Source organism: Rhineura floridana, chromosome 2, assembly GCF_030035675.1.
Source record: "Rhineura floridana isolate rRhiFlo1 chromosome 2, rRhiFlo1.hap2, whole genome shotgun sequence".
Classification (NCBI taxonomy): Eukaryota; Metazoa; Chordata; class Lepidosauria; order Squamata; family Rhineuridae; genus Rhineura; species Rhineura floridana.
The window spans coordinates 64908289-64928330 of NC_084481.1; the positions used below are offsets into that span (position 1 = coordinate 64908289).

The 20042-nt window shown below is 40.6% G+C and overlaps 1 protein-coding gene across 11 annotated transcripts in view; it reads left to right on the top strand.

The window, feature by feature from the left end:
- The window catches only part of GTDC1 (glycosyltransferase like domain containing 1), a 357779-nt gene that overhangs the window by 103136 nt on the left and 234601 nt on the right, over positions 1-20042 (top strand). For all 11 annotated transcript variants that reach the window (XM_061608859.1, XM_061608857.1, XM_061608866.1 and 8 more), the window contains one exon: positions 3182-3392. In XM_061608859.1, coding sequence (XP_061464843.1) covers positions 3214-3392 — 179 coding nt within the window. In that variant the 5' untranslated portion in view covers positions 3182-3213. The remainder of the gene's footprint in view (positions 1-3181; positions 3393-20042) is intronic.

Sequence of the window (20042 nt, forward strand, 5' to 3'; positions counted from 1 at the left end):
GAGTCTTTGGTGAGGTACTTTATTGAAAGCTTTTTGAAAGGCCAAGTACAATATGTCAACTGGATCACCTCTATCTATATGCTTCTTGACACTCTCAGAGAACTCTAATAGGTCGTGAGACAAGACTTACCCTTGCAGTAGCCATGCTAGTTCTGCTTCAGCAAGGCTTGATCTTCTATACCCTTGGTTATTTTATCTTTACCAATACTTTCCACCAGTTTTCTGGGAGAGATGTTAAGCTAACTGGCTTGTGATTTCTAGAATCCCCCCAGATCTCTTTTTAAAAATTGTTGTTACATTGGCCACTTCCCAGGCCTCGGTTATAGAGATGGATCTCAGGGAGAAGTTATATATTTTTGTTAGAAGTTCAGCAATCTCACATTTGAATTCTTTGAGAACTCTCAGGGTGGATGCCATCCAGACCTGTTAAGCCTAGAACTTCATCCCTTGTAACCACTATTTGCTTCAGTTTCTCAGACTCTCTTCCTGTAAAAGTTAATTCAGACATAGTCATCTGCCCCATATCCTTTGCTGTAAATACAGACAAAAAGAATTCATTCAGCTTCTCAGCAATCTCAATATTCTGATTTAGCACACCTTTGACTCACTTGTCATCCAAGGGTCTAACTGCCTCCTTAGATGGTCTCCTGCATTGAATGTATTTAAAGAATTTTTTGTTGTTGGTTTTTATTTTTTTAGCATTGTGCTCCTCAAATTCTTTTTTAGCATCCCTTGTTGTCTGCTTGCATTTCTTTTCCCAGAGTTTGTGTTCCTTTTGATTTTACTCATTTGGACAAGACTTCAAAATGTTTCTGAAGGAAGCCTTTTTGCTTCTCATAGTGTCTTTGATTCTGCTCGTTAACCATGCTGCCATCCAATTGGCCCTGGTGGCACCTTTCCTGAACTGTGGTATTCACTCCATTTTAGCTTCAATATTGTGTTTTTAAACAATTCCCAAGCATTTTGGGAGTGATTTGACCCTCTGGATTTTGCCTTTCAACTTCCTTTTTAACAATCCCCTCATTTTGGGGAAGTTTTCTCTTTTGAAGTCAAATGTGGTCCTGTTGGATTTTCTTTGCAATGGACTATTTATATGTATGTTTAATTTAATAGTACTATGGTCACAGCTCCCAGTTGTTTTGACAACCCTTAAATCTCGTCCCAGGTCCTGGACACCACTTCAGATTAAGTCCAGGGTTGCTGCCCCTCAGGTTGGTTCCATGACCAACCGTTGTAGGGCACAGTCATTTAAGGTATCTAGAATTTTTACATCTTTTTGTTCTTCATCTCAAGATATCCCTGAGCACATTGATCCACCTACAATGATTCTGTGGAGATATGTGCCTCTTTAGGGGATTTCTAGCTTACTGAACTCAATGTTCTCTTTCATGTATAGATTGATACCACCTCCAACACTTCCATCCCTGACCTTCCGATGGAGCTTATTCACTAATATGCAAAAAACTGTTGCAGTTTAACAGCGTACCTATAGCCAACAGATATTTCTATGAAACTTTAAAAAGCAGGGAAATTTGATAGCTATAGTGAATGTACCAGGGGAACAGGAGACCTGACCTGTCTGAGGTATTGTACTGCCCTACAAATTTGTCAAAATGCAAACACAATTTGAGTTGGTCTTTCACAGTCCAATCCACTTCCTGTGTTTTTTAACTTTTAAACTGCAGAAGATGAACGTCAAAGTATGGGGCAAGGTCAGTAATAGGATTACAGGTACCCTGTGAACATGGCCAATTTTTAATTAATTTCAACAAATTATGAGACCACTGACAGAAAAAGTCCAACAGGGATCTGGATTTGCTTTCTCTTGTTTTACGCTTTGAACTCTCTGTTCTCTGTGACTGTTTTGTGTATTGCCATGAAAATTTAGAGGGTTGTTAAGCAAGTGTTTCTGAGTTCAGGACTATATGTTTTGTAAGATTTTGTTTTGAAATGAGCTTATGGGAAGCATCAGAATGGCATGGAGGTATTTTCAATTTAACATTGCAGAATGCGAAAAATCCATGCCGCCTATAGTATACCCCCACTCTTGTGAGAACCGTGTCCTAGTGGTTTTCTCTACTCCACCAGGTTTCTTCTATGCCCACTATATCTGTGCTGTCCTCTAAGACCAAGTTGATCCTCTGCTTCTCTTAAATGTAAAATAAAGGTATGATAACTGTCTGAAAAGATCAGTGATGCATTACAGTCCCATTCTATGCAACACAGCACAATATATCCTCCTGTTAGGAAAAGGAAGTAATAATTTTGGATTAAAACGACCAGGAAAAGTATGCATGGACTACATAAAGATCATAATCAAAACACACAGACACTTTAATTTTTGCCACTTAGCAGCATGCAAACATTGTTTCTAGCTTTTGAGCCTTTTTAGCAATTGTTGCAGACTTTTCTCCTTCCCCTTTTTATTTTGGGATATTATGTGTGTTTGTTTTTGCCTTGGTTTTGTATGTCAGCTGCCCTGTGGCTGAGTGTGTGAACAGCCTTTCCAAAGTGTACAATATTGTTCTGTTCCAGCTAGTTTATGTAGTAATGTATTTTGCATCTCCTCTAAGGGCTAAAAATGTCACTTAGTGATGCTCCTAGCCTTCTGTAGCTTTAAGTGTAGATGTCCTTGGGGTTGAAGACTCGAACTGGGTTTCCTTGGGCTGCCCCTAGTTGGGTTTCTTTTAAGTCATCTTTCTTTATTGCCTTTAGTATGAAGATTATTTTAGCTGAACTGTGCTTGAAATGTCTTCTAGTTTTTATGTACTATCAGTCACAAGGGAATGTGTATTAGAAAACAAATGAGCTATATTGTGTAGAGACAAAACCAACTTTAAAATAAATGTATATTTTAAAGTCAGCTGTTACGTTAAGCCCTAAACATTTTCAAGCACATGTATGTATGACTGAACTGTTAATTGTAACCTAAATTCTAATAGAATATTACTCTGATTAATAGATACTCTCCTTTTTTCATGCCTGCAATTTTAATTAGTCTTTTTAAAGTTAAACTTATTAATGAAACAAAAAGATTGAATCCTTTTAAAATTGAGCTTACTGGCTGAATTCTTGTAATGTGGTTCCACTTTTATCGTGATCCTATGTGACACATTTTAAAACGAAATAATTATTATGTAGGGTTTATTAATAATACAGGGTTTTAATTTTTTTATTATAGAATCCTGGGCAACTTGGAAGACCTGTAGGAGAATGAGCATTTTGCTAATTGAAGCTTTTTATGGAGGTTCACACAGGCAGCTAGTGGATCTTCTGCAAGAAGAAATTGAAGATTGTGTCCTCTTTACTCTTCCTGCAAAGAAATGGCACTGGAGAGCAAGGACTGCAGCTCTCTACTTCATGCAAACTGTGCCAGCCAATGCTGGTTACAGGTAAGGAGAGCTATTGATACAATCATAATTCTAAAGCTTGAGTTTCTGTATTTACTAATATAAAATTCAGCAACCTTTGATAAAGATCTGGGATCAGCTAGGGAAGGTGTCTAGAGCATGTTCTTCACATGTAGATACAGGAATGTATTTCCAGTTTCAATCCCAAGCATTTCCCGTTGAAGAACATCCCATAGCAAGGGAGGAAAAGAGCAAGTATGCCCAACTGTTGCGTTCATAGCCATACAGATAGCGATATGTAAATTGCAAAGTAAACGGATGCCCTTGTGATTGGTCATGCGCCATGATAAACCTGGTGGCATCATGCGGTAAAGACATAACCCTCATAAACTTATGCATACACATGGGATGAGATCAAAAAAGTTACTTTGGAGCATCTCCAATGGTGTGGGTTTTTAAAAATGTTAGACAGTGAAATTTCATGCCCATATCACAGTGTACTCTTGAAAGTATAGATAGATTGCTTTCCCAAAATGCACATCAAATGTTCTGCATGTCCAAGGCAGCTAACTGCCCACTTCTTTGGAAACTGGCTGTACCTATTGCATGTACATGTTATATACAATTTGAAACATGTAACAAAGTGTGGACTATCAGGCAAATGTGGGTTTAAGACCCTGGTTAAAATTGGGTAAGGCAACCAGATAAAATTACCGTGGGGACCAGATCAGTTCTGTCATTCTAGTTGGTTATAACTTCCCTCTGGGGACAAAAAGGTTGTCCACACCTGTCTAGAGGGTTAATTTGAAACACGTTGCCAGCTAAGGTTCACAGTTATGGTTTACATGTGAATTCAGGAAAAATAACACATGTATGCTCTTGCATCACAACCCCTTAGCTACTACTACTACTTTTTTTCTTTTCTTTTTTAAAAAAATCTTTTTTGGGGGGGGAGAGGGGATTGTAGAGGATCAGTAGAAGGTATACCTCATAAGCAGACTTACTTATCTTTTAAGAATTATTTTATAGAATATAATAGGAAGGCCCTTGAATGGTTAGGGTTGCAGACATGCTGTTGGACCTACCACAACACAGCCCAACATAACATTGTGTCAGTGCATTTTTTTTAAAGAAAACGTTTGTATTTATATGGCATTTAGTCTTGGTGAAAGGCAGGACTGCAATTCATGCCTGTTTACAGCACTCTACTAAGCATAACTTTTTTTCTCTTCCCAGCTCTCATGAATTTGGAGAAAAAAGATGGGTTAGTAGCCCATGAGTAGTAATCAGGAGTGAAGCGTGAGATCTCAGCTTTGTCTGCATTCCTAAAATTTCAAAAGAATGAGAACCATGGTTAATTCAACCATGGTATGGGTGTTAGTATTTGAAGTATTTAGAAGATGGGCTGCTACACTTACAACAAGTATAGGACAATGCAACCATTTATATAATTTTAGGATCCTTTCTAGTTGTTAATGTAATTCGTTTTAAACTATTTCTAATAATTTTTTTTTTACTGTTGTGACCTATTAGGTAATACATTTAATGATGATGATGATGATAAGTTCCTGAGTGTTTAGTATTAAGTTATTTGAATCTCAAACCGAAGTCAATGAATGTATATGATTCAGAGGAGTAAGAGATTACTTTACTGAACCCTTTTATTTGGTAATGGAAATTAATTACATGGACATATGTTACTGGTTTCTGAACCTTTATTATTTGTATTCCTCCCCTTCCACTAAGATGTTCAAGACAGCCCACGAGGCTATTCCATTTTATTCTCACACAACTATGTGAGGTAGGTTAGAGTTGGCGCAAGTGACATGCATAAGGCCCATTAGTTGGAGCCAGGTCTTCCCAGTTCAAATCCAGCATTCTCTTTGCAACACAACACTGACTTTGAGCACTCTCACAAATAGTATGTGAAACAATTTAGCAAACTGGGAAATTGTTTCTCATGCAGTGGGAACATAGTCACTGAGCAAGCTAACGAATAGTCAGTTTTCAATCTTGAATTTATTTGGTTTTTTTAAAGCCCCAGTATGGTATGACATTTTGAAATATATATAATCTAAGGTTGGATTTTTTAAAATTGTTTTTATTATACTCTGATTTGTTTATCCTCCAGATAGCTCCGACAACTGAGTGATAAGAAAAATTTAATAAATTGAGGGCAACCCATTTTGTAGGGTTGAATTTTTGACACTCAAACTTCCCATGTAGACTTAAGAACTGAAAGAACTGTGTTTGATTTTGTGCCATGTTGAAGTATTTTACATAACCCTTTCAAAATATTTTTTTCTCCCCCTGTTCTGTGCTTCTTCTAATTTTATCTAAGCTGCCAGTCTGGAACAACTTTTTTAAGAAAAAAAGAAGATTTTGCCTGAGGTGGTTTAATGTGGGTTTTGCTTTGCTTGACTTCAAAACAATCCTATTTTGTAGGAGTATGTATGACAAACTATTATGTAAATTTTTTTCTACATCACAACCACATCCTCCAACGCATTACAGTGTTATCTCAGCTCCTTCAAGGTCAGCAGTCCAAGCTGTCCAGTGCTAGTTGTATTAAGCTAATCAGACATAACTCATAGGCATACACCTCATTAGTTTAACGTACAGTTACATTAACCTAAGATAACTTAATTCCAATTTGTCACATAACCTGCATTTTAACAGAAAGTACTAGAAGCTTAAAAACTGAACTGAAGTTAGAAAACTTGCAATCTGTCATGTACTTATGTGCAATGTAATCTTCACAAACACCAACTAAATTTACACTTAAACCAATATAGAACAATGAAGAGGTGACAGCACTGCCTTTGCTGTTGGTATTTGATTACAGAGAAAATAATTCAGACAGCTTTATATAGGTGCAGGTTGAATATGAATATTATGGTGGTGGTAATTCATCCAAAATCAAAGAATTGATATTCCTGTTGATTTCAGTGGGAAAATTAAGCATATGCTTTTAATATTAATACTACTGCTACTAATGAGAGTGTTGTTCCAAATACAGAGATTGGTAGCAATTGAATCAAAATGAAATTGCAGTCTGCACTCAGTCTGGGGATGTTGCAAAAAACAACCCCCCACTAACAGATGCATGTTGCATTTTCCATCATCATGTCATGTGTTTTTCTCTGCTACTACCAGGTGACAATCAGTCACGAAGCTGGTGCAGAAAATGCATGAAGTGATACACTTTCCCCTGTTGTAATGTTATCTAAATATTTTGGGGAGACATGGACAGAGCTCCACAAAAGGCTGCTGTATTTGGCGGCCACCCTGTGTCAAGAGTAAGTGTAGTTTTGCCCTAGGCCAGAGGAACTTAGTAGCGGTATCTTCCTGAATGTTTGCACATGCTTGTTCATAAGTTTTATTATGTTTGTGTTCTTAAAACAGTTAATTATACTTTAGTGGGCATCATTTGAAGGTAGAATTATAGTACATGCTAGCTCAGGAAATGAATATTCCCAAACCTCTGTTTGCTGAGAACATAAATGTGTGTGTGTGTGTGTGTACAGTTTGCAAGGGAGAGTTGGCCAGTGGGAGAGAGGTATGCTTAACCCTTTCCACTGACTGGCTCTTACATATTTTCCCCAAGGCTGTTGTCTCCATTAGCCTTCTGATACTGGATTTCAGCACGGGAAATGTAATATGAAATGAGCTGGGGCTATTTGCAAGGGAGAATTTGCTAGAGAAAATGTTATTATTTATTTTATTTAAATTATTTGTAACCTGCTGTTCATTGTTCACACAATTCCAGAGCAAGAAGCGACATGAAACAATGCAATAAAGCACTATTTCATTTAAATTCAACTTAATGTAAAAACGGTCAATATGCTAACACCATAACTACATCAACCAAGCAAGGGGAACCACTTCAGTCAAATGCTTGAGGGAATAGACATATTTTAACCTGCTATCAAACTCTATCAGTGTTATATTATTATTATTATTATCTTTATTTATACCCCACCCTTTTTCCAAACTGGAACTCACGGCGGCTTCCAGATAAAAATAAATACATATCATTAAGAACCTATAAAAATATAAAACATATAAACATATAAAATCAGCATTAAAACAGGATTAAACTATTAAGATGTTAAAACCAATTATTCTTAAAATACTGCAACCCAATTTAGGAGCATATAAGTAAAACAATAACATACAGCATCCTCTTCAGTCACTACCCTTAAAACCTTCAGTTCCAAAGGCCTGCCAGGAGAAAAAAGTCTTTAGCTGTCGGCGGAAGGACTGCACAGAGGAGGCCATTCTTGCCTCCCTAGGGAGGGAGTTCCAGAGCCTAGGGGCAGCCACCAAAAAGGCCCTATCTCGTGTCCCCACCAGTCGCACTTGTGAAGGTGTTGGGATCGTGAGAAGGGTCTCTCCTGAAGATCTCAGGGCCCGGGCAGGTTCATATAGGGAGATATGGTCTGACAAATAGCCTGGACCTAAGCCGTATAGGGCTTTATAGGTCATAACCAGCACTTTGAATTGTGTCCGGAAACAGACTGGCAGCCAGTGGAGCTGTTGCAGCAGGGGAGTTATATGGTCCCTGTAACCAGCCTCAGTTAACATTCTGGCTGCAGCTCGTTGCACCAACTGAAGTTTCCGAACAGTCTTCAAAGGCAGCCCCACGTAGAGCGCGTTACAGTAGTCTAAGCAGGATGTAACTAAGGCATGTGTCACTATAGCCAGATCAGACGACTCCAGGAACGGGCGCAGTTGGCGCACTAGTCTTAACTGTGCAAAAGCATTCCTGGCCACCGCAGAAACCTGGGCCTCCAGGTTTAAGGCTGAGTCCAGGAGCACACCCAAACTGCGAACCTGCGTCTTCAGGGGGAGTGTTGGTGCTGCTCACACCTGAGAGGGGAGGGCATTCCAGAGTCAGGGTGCCACTACTGAGCATGTCCTCTCACAAGTCACCACATGCCATATCTCAGGAAATTTACCACTAGTCCTGTTATTGCTCAACGTTTATGAAAGTAAGAATAGCTTTTGATTGTTCATCATTCAGTCATTGTGGAGTAGGAGAGAGGAGTACATAAAAATGCTCATGAACTGAAAGTGTTAACACATCACAGGATAATGGCTTTCTTGCATGAATACTTTTTTGTATTTTGGTGTATCTAATGTTTCTAAAACTTGGTGACTAAGGAGGAAAGTTTGAGCACCTGTGCCTCATGTTTCAGATGAACTCAAAAAGGCTAGAAGTGGTGTTTATAGTGAGCAAAGTTACCCTCTGTTTAGTGTGCCCCTGTGTAGTATTCAGTGGTGAATGAATGATCTTGGAGATGTGAATTAGGCATATTGGGTCTCCAAAAAGATGAGCATGGGTGTCAAATACTGTGGACATTTTCAGTTCTGAAAAACATTGGGGGTTATATCTAATACTAAGCCTACTCAGTTTAGACCCATTGAAATAGATATGACAGACTTAGCTTAATTAATTTCACTGTGTCTACTCTGAGTAGAACTTAGTTTGATACAACCCCTGGTAGTGTGTGTTTATGGTTATTGGTCTCTCATATCACCACTTCAAACATTATATGTGTTGTGAAGAGTGCTCCATGCATAAAAGAATAACTGGGGCTGCACTGCTGACTCAACTTCTGATGTTACAACTGTCCTAGCCCTATCTCTCAACATCTGTGTGTTTTGTGTGTAGATGTCTGCAAGAAGGAAGCCTCCACACAGAGTGAGGTTCCAGGTTATGTGGAAGTCTATTGTGCATAGATTTCCCTTCTCTGACATCCGTACACTATGCATGGGGTGGGAGCAAGGATGGTTGCAACATTGGGGTGGGGTTAGCAGTGCAGCCCTGCCTCCTCTTCTACACATGGAATCAACACACATAATGTGGGAACTGGGCTTGTATTTATAGTTTTGTTCTACTCTTCCATACATGAAGAATAATGTCACTAAGCTGCTTCCACCTAATGGAAGAGCATTTTGCAGAGCCTACTATGGGCCTGACTTCCCAGTGGATTTCCTACTGATATTTTCATCCATGCAATAGAAATGAAACCAGCACAAAAGTAATTTTACCATTCCGTCCCCCCTCTGCTTTATCAGAGTGTCTATCTGTAGGCAGAAGATACAAGAGGTGAAAGGAAGCAATGAATGAAGGAACTGCTCTTTTGCCATTAGTGGCACTGGTTAGCCTACATGGGGAATTAAGACTAGCTGAGATTAGTTGGCTAATAATTTGTCAGCAGAAGAATGTGAGATTATAAAATGATGGAAGAGAAACTGCAGTACACAAAAACTTCTTACACCCTGAGCTTTAGTTTGGTCTCAGTGAATGAACAAATGATACACATTCATAGTTCATGCCAAGGTTTTTTGTAAACAGAAGGAGGAGTGTTACAGGTTAGGGTAATGGTGAAAAATAGATACTGCTGTTCTTTTAATATACAGCCATGTGTCCTGATTATCTGAAAATAAGCTGAACCTATGAATAATACAGAAATAAAATAAATACAAACCACTTTTAAGAGGATAAACTATACTAATTAAAAATCATAAATGTAGAAATACTGAATCATAACATGCTATTTCACTTTAGTGCTGGCAATGTAAATACCAATATATATATAAAATGAGGTACACATAATGCATTCGTGTAAAACAAAACAATTTCCCAGATTCTCTAAAAACCTAAAATGGAGGAAGCAAATATGCTGGAGTTTGAAAAAGAAAAAAACACAAAGCTTTTCTTTTCTTATTAAGACAGGTTTTTGAAATATCAGCAAAACCTTTATGCATTAGTAATGACTATAAATCCACAAGAGCTCTGAGTAGTAGATCCAGCTGTTGTTGAGTATCAGAATATCATTTCTGCTTTTGGTAATCAGCTAGTAATACATATATTTTTCACATGGTTTTTTAGTATCATTATGTTCAGAGTCCTGGCCTGCCACATAACAAAAGGATCTCATCAGTTTGCAGTCATCTGTGTGTGTTATATAATTTGATGCTAATATGAGTCAATGCACAGTGGCTCTAGAACTTAATAAAAAAATATTAACTAATATTTCTCCATCCGGAATGAATAATGACAAGAAATGAAACCTGGAGAAGGTGTTGTTGGATAATGTAACAAAACTTAAAACCATAGGCCCAACATTTGGAGTGAATATAGGAAATCACCAAATGGTAATTTATAGTGATATACATGTAACCTCCTGGTAATCTGGCTAATTTAGTACAACAGTAATCTGATTAACTCATCTCAGTACTTTAGCAGAAATCCAGGAGTGCAATGAGCGCACAAGGTCTCTACCAACATTCGTTGTTTATAGGAGGCGAAGGTGCAGGGCCCTGTGTGCTGCTCCAGCCCCTCCATTTTCAACCTTTCCATGCTGAGTAGGATTGTCAATCCCATTTTTATCCATCACTTTCTCTGTTTGGCTTCCTTCAATTGATTTACACTGAGCTTGAATCAGGACTGGTCCTTGCCCCCGGTTAATTTAGGGTAATTTAAAAGTGATTAAAGTTGCACTGTGTATCTCTCTTTCTCTATATATACTTTTAAGGGGAAATGTGTAGGGGGTTACACGGGGAAAACAATCTAAACAAACTTGTCACTTTTTACTGAAAAGCTACCATCTGCCAACATTTTAATCAGAAGCAAAGCTTATTAATGCAAAGTGAATGTTTAAGAGCATATTGATATCTTCTTGAATAATTTTCAGGTAGGCTATTTGGTGATTTATTTTTCCAGTGAAGGCTTTTACTCTCTCATTAAATGAAAACTGTGTTGAATTATTGACCCTATTTCTTTGTTTTAGAAAATGGGTTTAGCTTTGACAACTGGAGAATGGCTTGTGCTATAGTGTCATTGTAGTTCTATTCATTCATTTTCTCCCCCATGTGATTGTCACTATGTAAGGAGGGGAGTGGGGAAAAGCCCATTTTCCCTACCCCTTATTGCATGTACCCCTTCATGCATTCCCTCCATGTGTTGTTGGCTGAATGTCTGCAGCAAAGAGCCTCTTACTACTTAATTAGATTCACCACATGGCTAAGAATTCTAATCTCTCAGGTAGAGCAGGCTCATCACTGTAGGCATTCACCTCCCAGCTGAAGTATGGGAAGGGCGAGCAAGTGATGGTATTTGTGTGTGTGTGTGTGTGTGTGTGTATGTGTGTGTGTGTGTGGGAGAAGAACAAGTGAATAGAGCTTGAATGTGAGGCAAATTAGCCAAGTTTGTCCTAATATGTTGCCTATCTTACGAAATAATATTGGTGCTGAGTTCTCAAGAGAAGATAGGGATTCTGTTGGTATCCTACCCTCCCTCCTGCCAAACAGTTCCCCTGTTTCTCCTGTTGGAGATCGTTTTGGTGGTAGTGTTGGGGACCTTCATGGTACACTTGGACATTCCTGCTGAGTCCCTTTCATCTGTGTTGCTTAAGAACTTCCACTTGAGGAACACTGGGTTGTATCCAGCTAAATCATACTCAGAGTAGACTCATTCTAATTTTTCCATTAATTTCAGTGGGTCTTCTCTGAGTATGACTGGCTTGGATATAGTCCTTATAGAGCAATCCAATACCTGTCTACTGAGAAATAAGTCATTTGAATTCAATGAAACTTACGCGAAGGTAAATGTGAATAGGATTGCAGCCTTAGTGTAGTTCCTTTGTCATGTATAGATCAACACCTGATAGCTGGTTCTAAAGGGCGGCCAGGTTGGGCATTGGCCCAAGGGCCCCGAAGCTACAGGGGCACCTGAGGGGCCCTCCGCTCCCCTTCCATGATCTGTGCCCCCTCACACCCCCCACTTACCTTCCGTGATCTGTGCCCCCCCACACCCCCCACTTACCTGTCAGCTGGATTTTTAGCATTGCCCTTAATGAAGATGGCGGCCGCAGCTTCCCTAAGGTACTGAAGCTGCTGCTGCCATCTTAGTTGATGGCAGAGATGTGCATGCATAGCACGCACGTGTGCTATCAACAAAGATGGCGGCGGAGGCTTCATTTCCCTCAAGGAAACCGTGGCCGCCATCTTCATTAAGGGCAATGGTAAAGACTAGACAGGTAGGGAGGCCATGGGGGGCGCACACGCGCACACCCACCCACCTACCGGGGGGCCAGGGCAAGCTGATGCCCAAAGGCCCCCGCATGCCTGGAGCTGGCCCTGCCTGATAAGGTTTATATTGGGGCAGGAAAGCAGCAAAAAGCAGAAGATCTTTTACTTCTGCCAACTACTGTTCTTTTTTATTTTCTGATACTATATTAGTTATAGATTCCCCCCCCCCCCAAAAAAAAGTTCTGTCCCTTGAGGGCCAGTATAGGGACGTCTAACCTGTCTTTTAGCATTATCAGAATTTTTTTAGAGCATTTTCCAATAATACTTATCATTGCTAACCCACTTCCAGTCCAGTTCAAACCCAAAGGGTGTTCATTTATCAATAATTCTTATGCTCTTATCTGGTAATCATAGATGGCTGTTGCCAGTGCAGTAGCATCTGCACCAGTCCCAATACTGCCCCACAAATTTCATTTACTGAGGGGCCTTGTGAGGTTGTGCCTTTATCCCAATCCTTGTTGTTTAAGAGTGCTTATTTGCTGGGACAGTGGTTTGTATAACCAGGTCATTAGAAATTACAGCCCAATTAATACATTACTGCCGCTTGGGTGGCACTTGAAAGCATCTTCCAAATGACTGGGTCACATGTCACAGTGCTAACAATCATAAGCATTACTCACAGGTCTCTTGATTTGCATGGTTACTTCCCATACCAATAGCAGTGACCCTATTAAATGATGGGAAGAAATCACCCAACATATTTGACTACTGCTCTCTCCCTCTGTGTGTCTCATTAGACTGCAGTGTGTTAGCAGACTGAAAACTCAAATTAAAAATGGAGTGGGAGTGGGAAGTTTAAGAATGTATGTGAACATGACCTTCAAGAAGGGGTCAAAATGAGACCCTTGGGCTTTGGAAATAAAAACTTTCCAATATGTAAATGTACAACTAAGGAGTCTTGCGTGCTTTAAAAATGTGTAAGAGGCCAAGGTGAGCTTTCTTATATCAGTGAAAAATCAAACCTTGTTGTCATTTATCTTAATTTCATTTTGTTTTCCAAATGATACCAGTAGCTCTGCAAATTGTCGGGTGGGGGTGAGGGAAGCAATGCTTTATGTTTAAGTAACACTCTCTCAGAGGACTGTGCACAGAACTTTTGGTCTGCATTGAGAAGACCATATAGCCACAAAGACTTTCCTTCCTGATTTTACAATGTATTATATGTTTCTTGTTTTTAAGAACAAGCAAACCAGACCTAAGCTCCATATCTAAAACTTGCCTCTGGTCTTAGTATCATGTTAGATATTTCAACAAAATAATCCATGTTCTGACTGCACACCTCAGTGCTGTCTTAGTTTGTTTGGTGGCTTTTACAGCCATCAGGGTTTTTTCATATATAGCTCCATCAGTTAAAATGATGACTTTTCTCCCCGTGTAAAAGTGTAATAAGCATACCGTTTGTCTTTTAAAAACAATTGTCAAATTTTAAGGGGTAAATATATTTTGAGTATTTACCCAGGAGCTCTTTAAGGAGTGGAATCTGTTAGGAATAAGACCTTTTATCCCAATGAACAAGTTACCTGAGGGCTAGAATAAAATGTAATACAGTTTTTAAAAAAGCTAGAGCTATTAAAAGCACACACTTGAAATTCTACTGTAACGTTTAACCCTTTTATATGTATACTTATGCATGCTTGCCTGTGCACTTGCACAAATACACACATTTATCATTATGAAGTTATTGGGAATTATCTCTAAAATTCTGGAAGCTGCTCCTTTATCAGCCTGCCATTGTTCTGATGTTTTGTGCCTTCACATCACTGTTTGTCCTGATTCAGTGAGGATGATGCACATGCTCTGCTGGATGGGGAACCAAGTAACAAAAAGGTGTTATAAGGCTGAATCTCTATATAGAGAGAGTTGCTGCATGTATAGCTCACAACCCCAGAGTGGGAACTGGGCACAAAGTGTCAATTGGATAATTGGTGTTTCCACTTTGGGGGGGGGGGTTGTGGGACTGAAACCAAGCCTGTCTTTCCCCATCATGGGATAGGGAGAAGGGAAGGGTTTAGGTTCAGGCTTCCCATCCTTCTGAATGTGATCAGTCTTTTCAAAGCTGAAATGCAGATCTTTAGGTGCATACAGCTCACTGTTTTTTATTTTTGTTTTTGTGCAAATTTCTCTTTTAGGAACTTAGCTTTAAATTTATAAACAGTGAATTACTAAACTGATGTCTAGCACGGATTCTTGAGCCGGAGCTGGGAACAGAATTTAGAAACAAATATCCTATCAGAGGCATACTTAGAGATGGGGGTGCCTTGCTTTCCAGTTTGGAGCGTACATCTGGAGTTTATATTGAAGAGTTATTAGGCCTTTATCCTGGAGTAAATGCAAGTTATAGAACTCTACTGAACATTTGGAGGCCGGAAATGCTAACACCCAAGATCATCTCAATACCTGACCTCTGTATCCCCAACTTGAACATGTTGGTTGAAAAGTAGCACATGAGTGTGGAATATGCCACTTTTTCATGAGGAATTACTCATGTGGCATGGAGCTTGCTTGCAGAAGCATTTAAGACTTTGCCTATAAAACAAAACAAGCAAATTGGCTTTGTACATTTCAAAAGAACACATGTTGTTTTATTTTGTCAGACACATGACTGCATACCAGACTTGGGTTTGGGTAGATAAATATGACCAGAATGGATGTTCCTAGAATGCCTCTGCCATGATAATGTGGCAGTGGAATAATTGGCAATCCTTGGTTTTCCCTGTGTTAAATGTGCAATCCTGTGTAATTTGCATCCATAACTCCAGACCCTCTGCAGGTAATGGGACAGAGGGAGCAAAGAAGAAAAGAATGGAAGCTGGAATTCGAGTAGCTAACAGACATCTATAAGGGATGCCTTGAGGTTGCAAGATCTGAAACTAGTTTATTGCAATTCTGTTGGGGCAAGGTGTACTGAAATTTGCACAGCTGTGATCTGTGCAATGTAGTGCAGAAACAGGAATGTAAGCAGACTTCTGAGATCCTTAGTTTCAATTTATTTTTCTTTAAGCTAAGGGCCTCAAAGTCAGAAAGTCAATCTGTGCAGATTCCATTGGTTAGCGAACAGAAGTTCAGAGTTTGATGCACTATGTTTTCCCAACCTTTGGTTCCTTCTACACTTTCCCTGCCCACCTACTGTCAAGCACTGACCAGCTTTGAACTCATAACCTTGACTTTGTAAGCCAAGGGCTCTTTCCTGCTGAGCCACTTCCAAGCAGAGACCATATTATCTGAAGAGGCCTCCCAGGCAGAGTAAATTATTGGTTCCAGGTGAGCTCTGGGTCCTCCGGAAAAGTGAGCAACATTGCTGTTCTCTGTTGCCTCTGGCCTTATGTCCGAGCCAGTCTCTTCCTGCCTGTCTTCCAAACTCTTATTTTCTTCCTATCTCTACATCTACCCTAGATTTTATCGTCATTGTTTTCAGATTTTTAATGTCTATTATATTTGTATGTCTATTTTGTACGTCGCCCAGAGTGGCTGGATAGCCAGCCAGATGGGCGACTAAGAAATTCAATAAATAATAATAATAATAATACCCCAGCTCTCTCTCTAGCTCTAGTTAACAGTTTTCAGTCCCTGTCATTGCAATTGCTGCATATTACCTGATGCTTGGCTTAACTCTCTGAATCATTTCCTAAGCTATATAGTTAATATGTAGAGCCCACAGTCTGTATGCGGCCCTTCAGGGGTCTCCCCTGCAGTTGCCCCAAATTCACCACCACCACAAGCACATTTTACTCACATTTTTCTCTAGTGCTTGGAACACCCTTCTGCCAAAATCAGTGCCCCACCACCAGCACTGCCCATTTTGTGCTCATTTCCCAAGTCCTAAAATTGACTCTCTACACTTCATGGTCAGCCCTCTGAGAGCAGGTGCCAGAGTCTTCTGGTGCACTGTGATTGGGCAAGTGAGTGCTGAGTTGACTGCTTACTGGAGAGGAGGAGCACTGAGTGGGGACTGAACCAGGCTGTGCATAAAGAATTGGGGAGCTTGGGGCAGGGGAAGGAGTATGCAAGCTCAAATATGGTTGGGATGGACAAAGCGATGGACAAAGCGTGAGGACAAAGAAGGAAAGAGGTGATTCAGGAACTGGAGAACCTTTCTGAGAGCCACTTCCAAAAGCACCAGCCTCTCACACTGTTGCTTCCCTGGGCACAAAAGTTACCCATATGCTAAGAACTGGAGAGTATCTTTGTCGAGAGCCGATTTGAAAAGCAGCCATTTCACCAACAACCACCACCAAATTTCTGAGCATAAATAATAGCAAAACCAGGCTCCCTTGTTTGCTCAAGCATCAGGAAAGTCCTGAGGAATAGATGGAGAAGTGGGATGTAGAGGAAAAAAAGCTCAAACAGATGCATGGATGGACAGATGGGTGGTGGCGGTGGGAGTTTTGAATGAGTGGAGAAGATGGGCATGGCAAAAATAGCCATAACAGATGGAGTGGATGGATGGAAGAGAAGGGGAGGGAAGGTGTGTGCATGTATCAGAGAGAGAGAGAGAGAGAGAGAGAGGGAGGGCTAGTGTTCTTCTGAGAGAAATGGGTGGTCCCAAGAGAAAGCAGGCCTTGACGTAAAAAGGTTGGCCACTCCTGATTCTTAGGAATCCCTGTGCCATGCCTGATTCTGACACTGCCAAAGCTCACTGTGTGTTTTAATGTGCTTAATTGTGTATAGATCTTTATTATGTGCCTTGGAATGGCAGGAGGAGATGTTCCCCAGTAATTAATGGCCAAAGGGAGAAGTGGCAGTGGGAGCTGGGCAGGCTTGGTGAGGGAAGGCTAATTAATGCCTGTGTGGAACTTGTTGCTCTCCAGATGTTGGACTCCAGCTCCCATCAGCCCCAGCAAACATGAAGAGTTGTCAGGGATTATGGAAGTTTTAGTCCAACAATACTTAGAGGGTCACAAGTTCCTCTTCCCTGGATTAGGCACTTGACACCTATCACAAGGTTAGCCCTCTGAGTCTTGCCAACCTACGTCTAATCTTGGGTGCTGTTGCCTGGTCAGAAACATCTGTTTATACATTACTTGACTGTGGATTAGGGCACTGACCTCTGAGTGAATGAACTGGGTGAAATTTATATCTCCTGGCTTCTGTCTGCCTGGACAAAACCAACATAGACTTGAGGTTGGGTGGGGATCATTGTGGTTTTTAAGGATTCAATCTACTTTCCAGTGTTCTGATTTGGTCAGTTCCTAGTTTTGAGCATTTGTATGTTCTGAGAACCTGGTGTTGTGCACAGGGAACAGCTGATGAATTTTGTTAGGCAGCTGGTTGGTCAGTATACTTTCAGTTTTCCTGCCTGTACTGATGTGGTTGTCTTGGACTTGGTGTTGGGGATGTTGATGCTTATTGTTCTGGAAGACCTCAACATTTATGCTGAGGTACCTTGTTTGGAGCTGTTCTCATGGCTGCCATGGCAAGGATGACCCAACATGTCATCACCATAATACATATGGCAGGTTGCAATCTTGATTTGGTATTTTGGATTGGTCGGAAAGATAGTGGCCTGGATATAGGGGATACTTCTTTTTGTCCATGGTCAGACTACCTCTTGTTGAGGTTTAGGCTTGAAGTGGCTATTCCGTTCTGCAGGCTTGGTGGGATAATTAAGTGGTCCATCCCTAGAGAGTTAAGGATTTGGATGGATTCCTGAATACTTTCCATGTGGTTGGCATGGCTGGCACTTCTGTCGATGCTTTAATTGCTTCGTGTAATGCAAAGCTGGTGGACAAGTTTACTTATTAGTCTCCTCCACTGGTAGAATTGCTTCTGCTCCTTATGATGAAGCTGGTCAGGAGATGACTAGAACACAACTGGTAGAAAATTTGGTGTGAATTCAACTAGACTTAGGTTAGTGCTCATTACAGAGCCTACTGTGTAGCTTTGATGACAGCAAAGAATCGATTTTATTTATTTATTTTATTATTCTATTTATATCCCGCCCTTCCTCCCAGCTGCTGCTGTTAACATTCTCAGAGTGCCATTGAGTGGAGCTTTCCCAGGTGGTTTGAGGTATATTACAACTTTGGCCCACACTGTGACACATTTCCTGAGCATATGGAGCAAACTTGTAAATAAAGAACGTAAAAGATACTGGACTGCACTCTTCTTTTTATACTAGTCTGCTTATAAGACTGAACAGAATTGCAAACAGGAGCATTACAGTTTTATACATCCACAAGACCAGCACTTTTTTTACCAATAAACAACAGTGCCAGGTTCTCTTATTCCGCTTACTATATTATACCGCCATGAGAGTGGCTGTATACTATAGCCAGCACGGATTTTTCACTTTCTGCAATGTTAAATTGAAAATACCCCCATGCCATTCTGATGCCTCATTTAAGCTCATTTCAAAACAAAACCTTACAAAACTTACAGTCCTGAACTCAGAAACCCTTGCTTAACAACTCTCTCAGTTTTCATGGTGATACACAAAACAGTCAGAGAGAATCGAGAGTTCAAAGTCTAAAAAGAGAGAAAAAAACCCCAGAGCCGTTTTGGACTTTTTTCTCTCAGAGTTCTCATAATCTGTTGAAATTCATTAAAGATCAGCCGTGTTCACAGAGTACCTGGAATCCTACTACTGACTTTGACCTTCATCTTCTGCAGTTTAAAACTTTAAAAAATGCCTGGCTGATTTTTAATTAATTAATTGAACGAAATGATAGCGTCGGGCATCCTCAGTAAGAACCAACTGTCAATGTGGTAAAAGCCAGACTCCCAGCTGCTTGGCTTGGCTAATCAGGGGGCCACACCAACACCAGACTTTGATTTCACTCGAGATAGTCATGTCTTCACCCAATCCTGGGATGTGTAGTTTGTGAAGGGTGCTTTGAGGAGATTCCTATTCCCCTGAGAGACCTCCAGTGGGCAGAGTGGTTTAACAGTCAGCCACTCTGATTGAAGGTCTGTGAGGGAACAGGGCGTCTCCTAGCAACTCTTAGCACCCTTCACTAACTACACTTCTCAGGATTCTTTGAGAGAAGCCATGACTGTCCAAAGTGAAATAAAGGCCTGGTGTGGATGTGGCCAGGGAAAGCTTTGGTTTAAATTTGGGTGGGAGGCTACATGTGCCTGCCGTAGAATAAAGAGGTGGGGGAAACGCTGAAAAGCAATGATACTGTTCACAATGCTTTCCTTTTGGAAAGGAAAAGGGCTTCCCAACTGCCCAGTGCCCACCCACCCAATCTTCTCCCCTCACCCTCCTCCTACCCTTCCTGCCCCTCCCCCAGGTCAGTGTTCGATTACGACCTGGGAGACCAGGGTCTGAATCCCCACACAGCCATGAAGCTCACTGGGTGATCTTGGGCCAGTCACTGCCTCTCAGCCTCAGAGGAAGGCAATGGTAAAACCACCTCTGAATACCATTTACCATGAAAACCCTATTCAAAGGGTCACCATAAGTCCAGTCGACTTGAAGGCAGTCCATTTCCATATTCAAACATGATTGCACAGAAATAAATCCCATTGAACTCAAAAAGTATGCAAATGATCAAACCCACCCTCCCTTCTCGCTCCCTCCCCTCCCTCTTGCCCCTTCCTTCCCCCTTCCTTTGCCCTTCCCTCCCCCTCCCCTTCGTCCTCCCCATG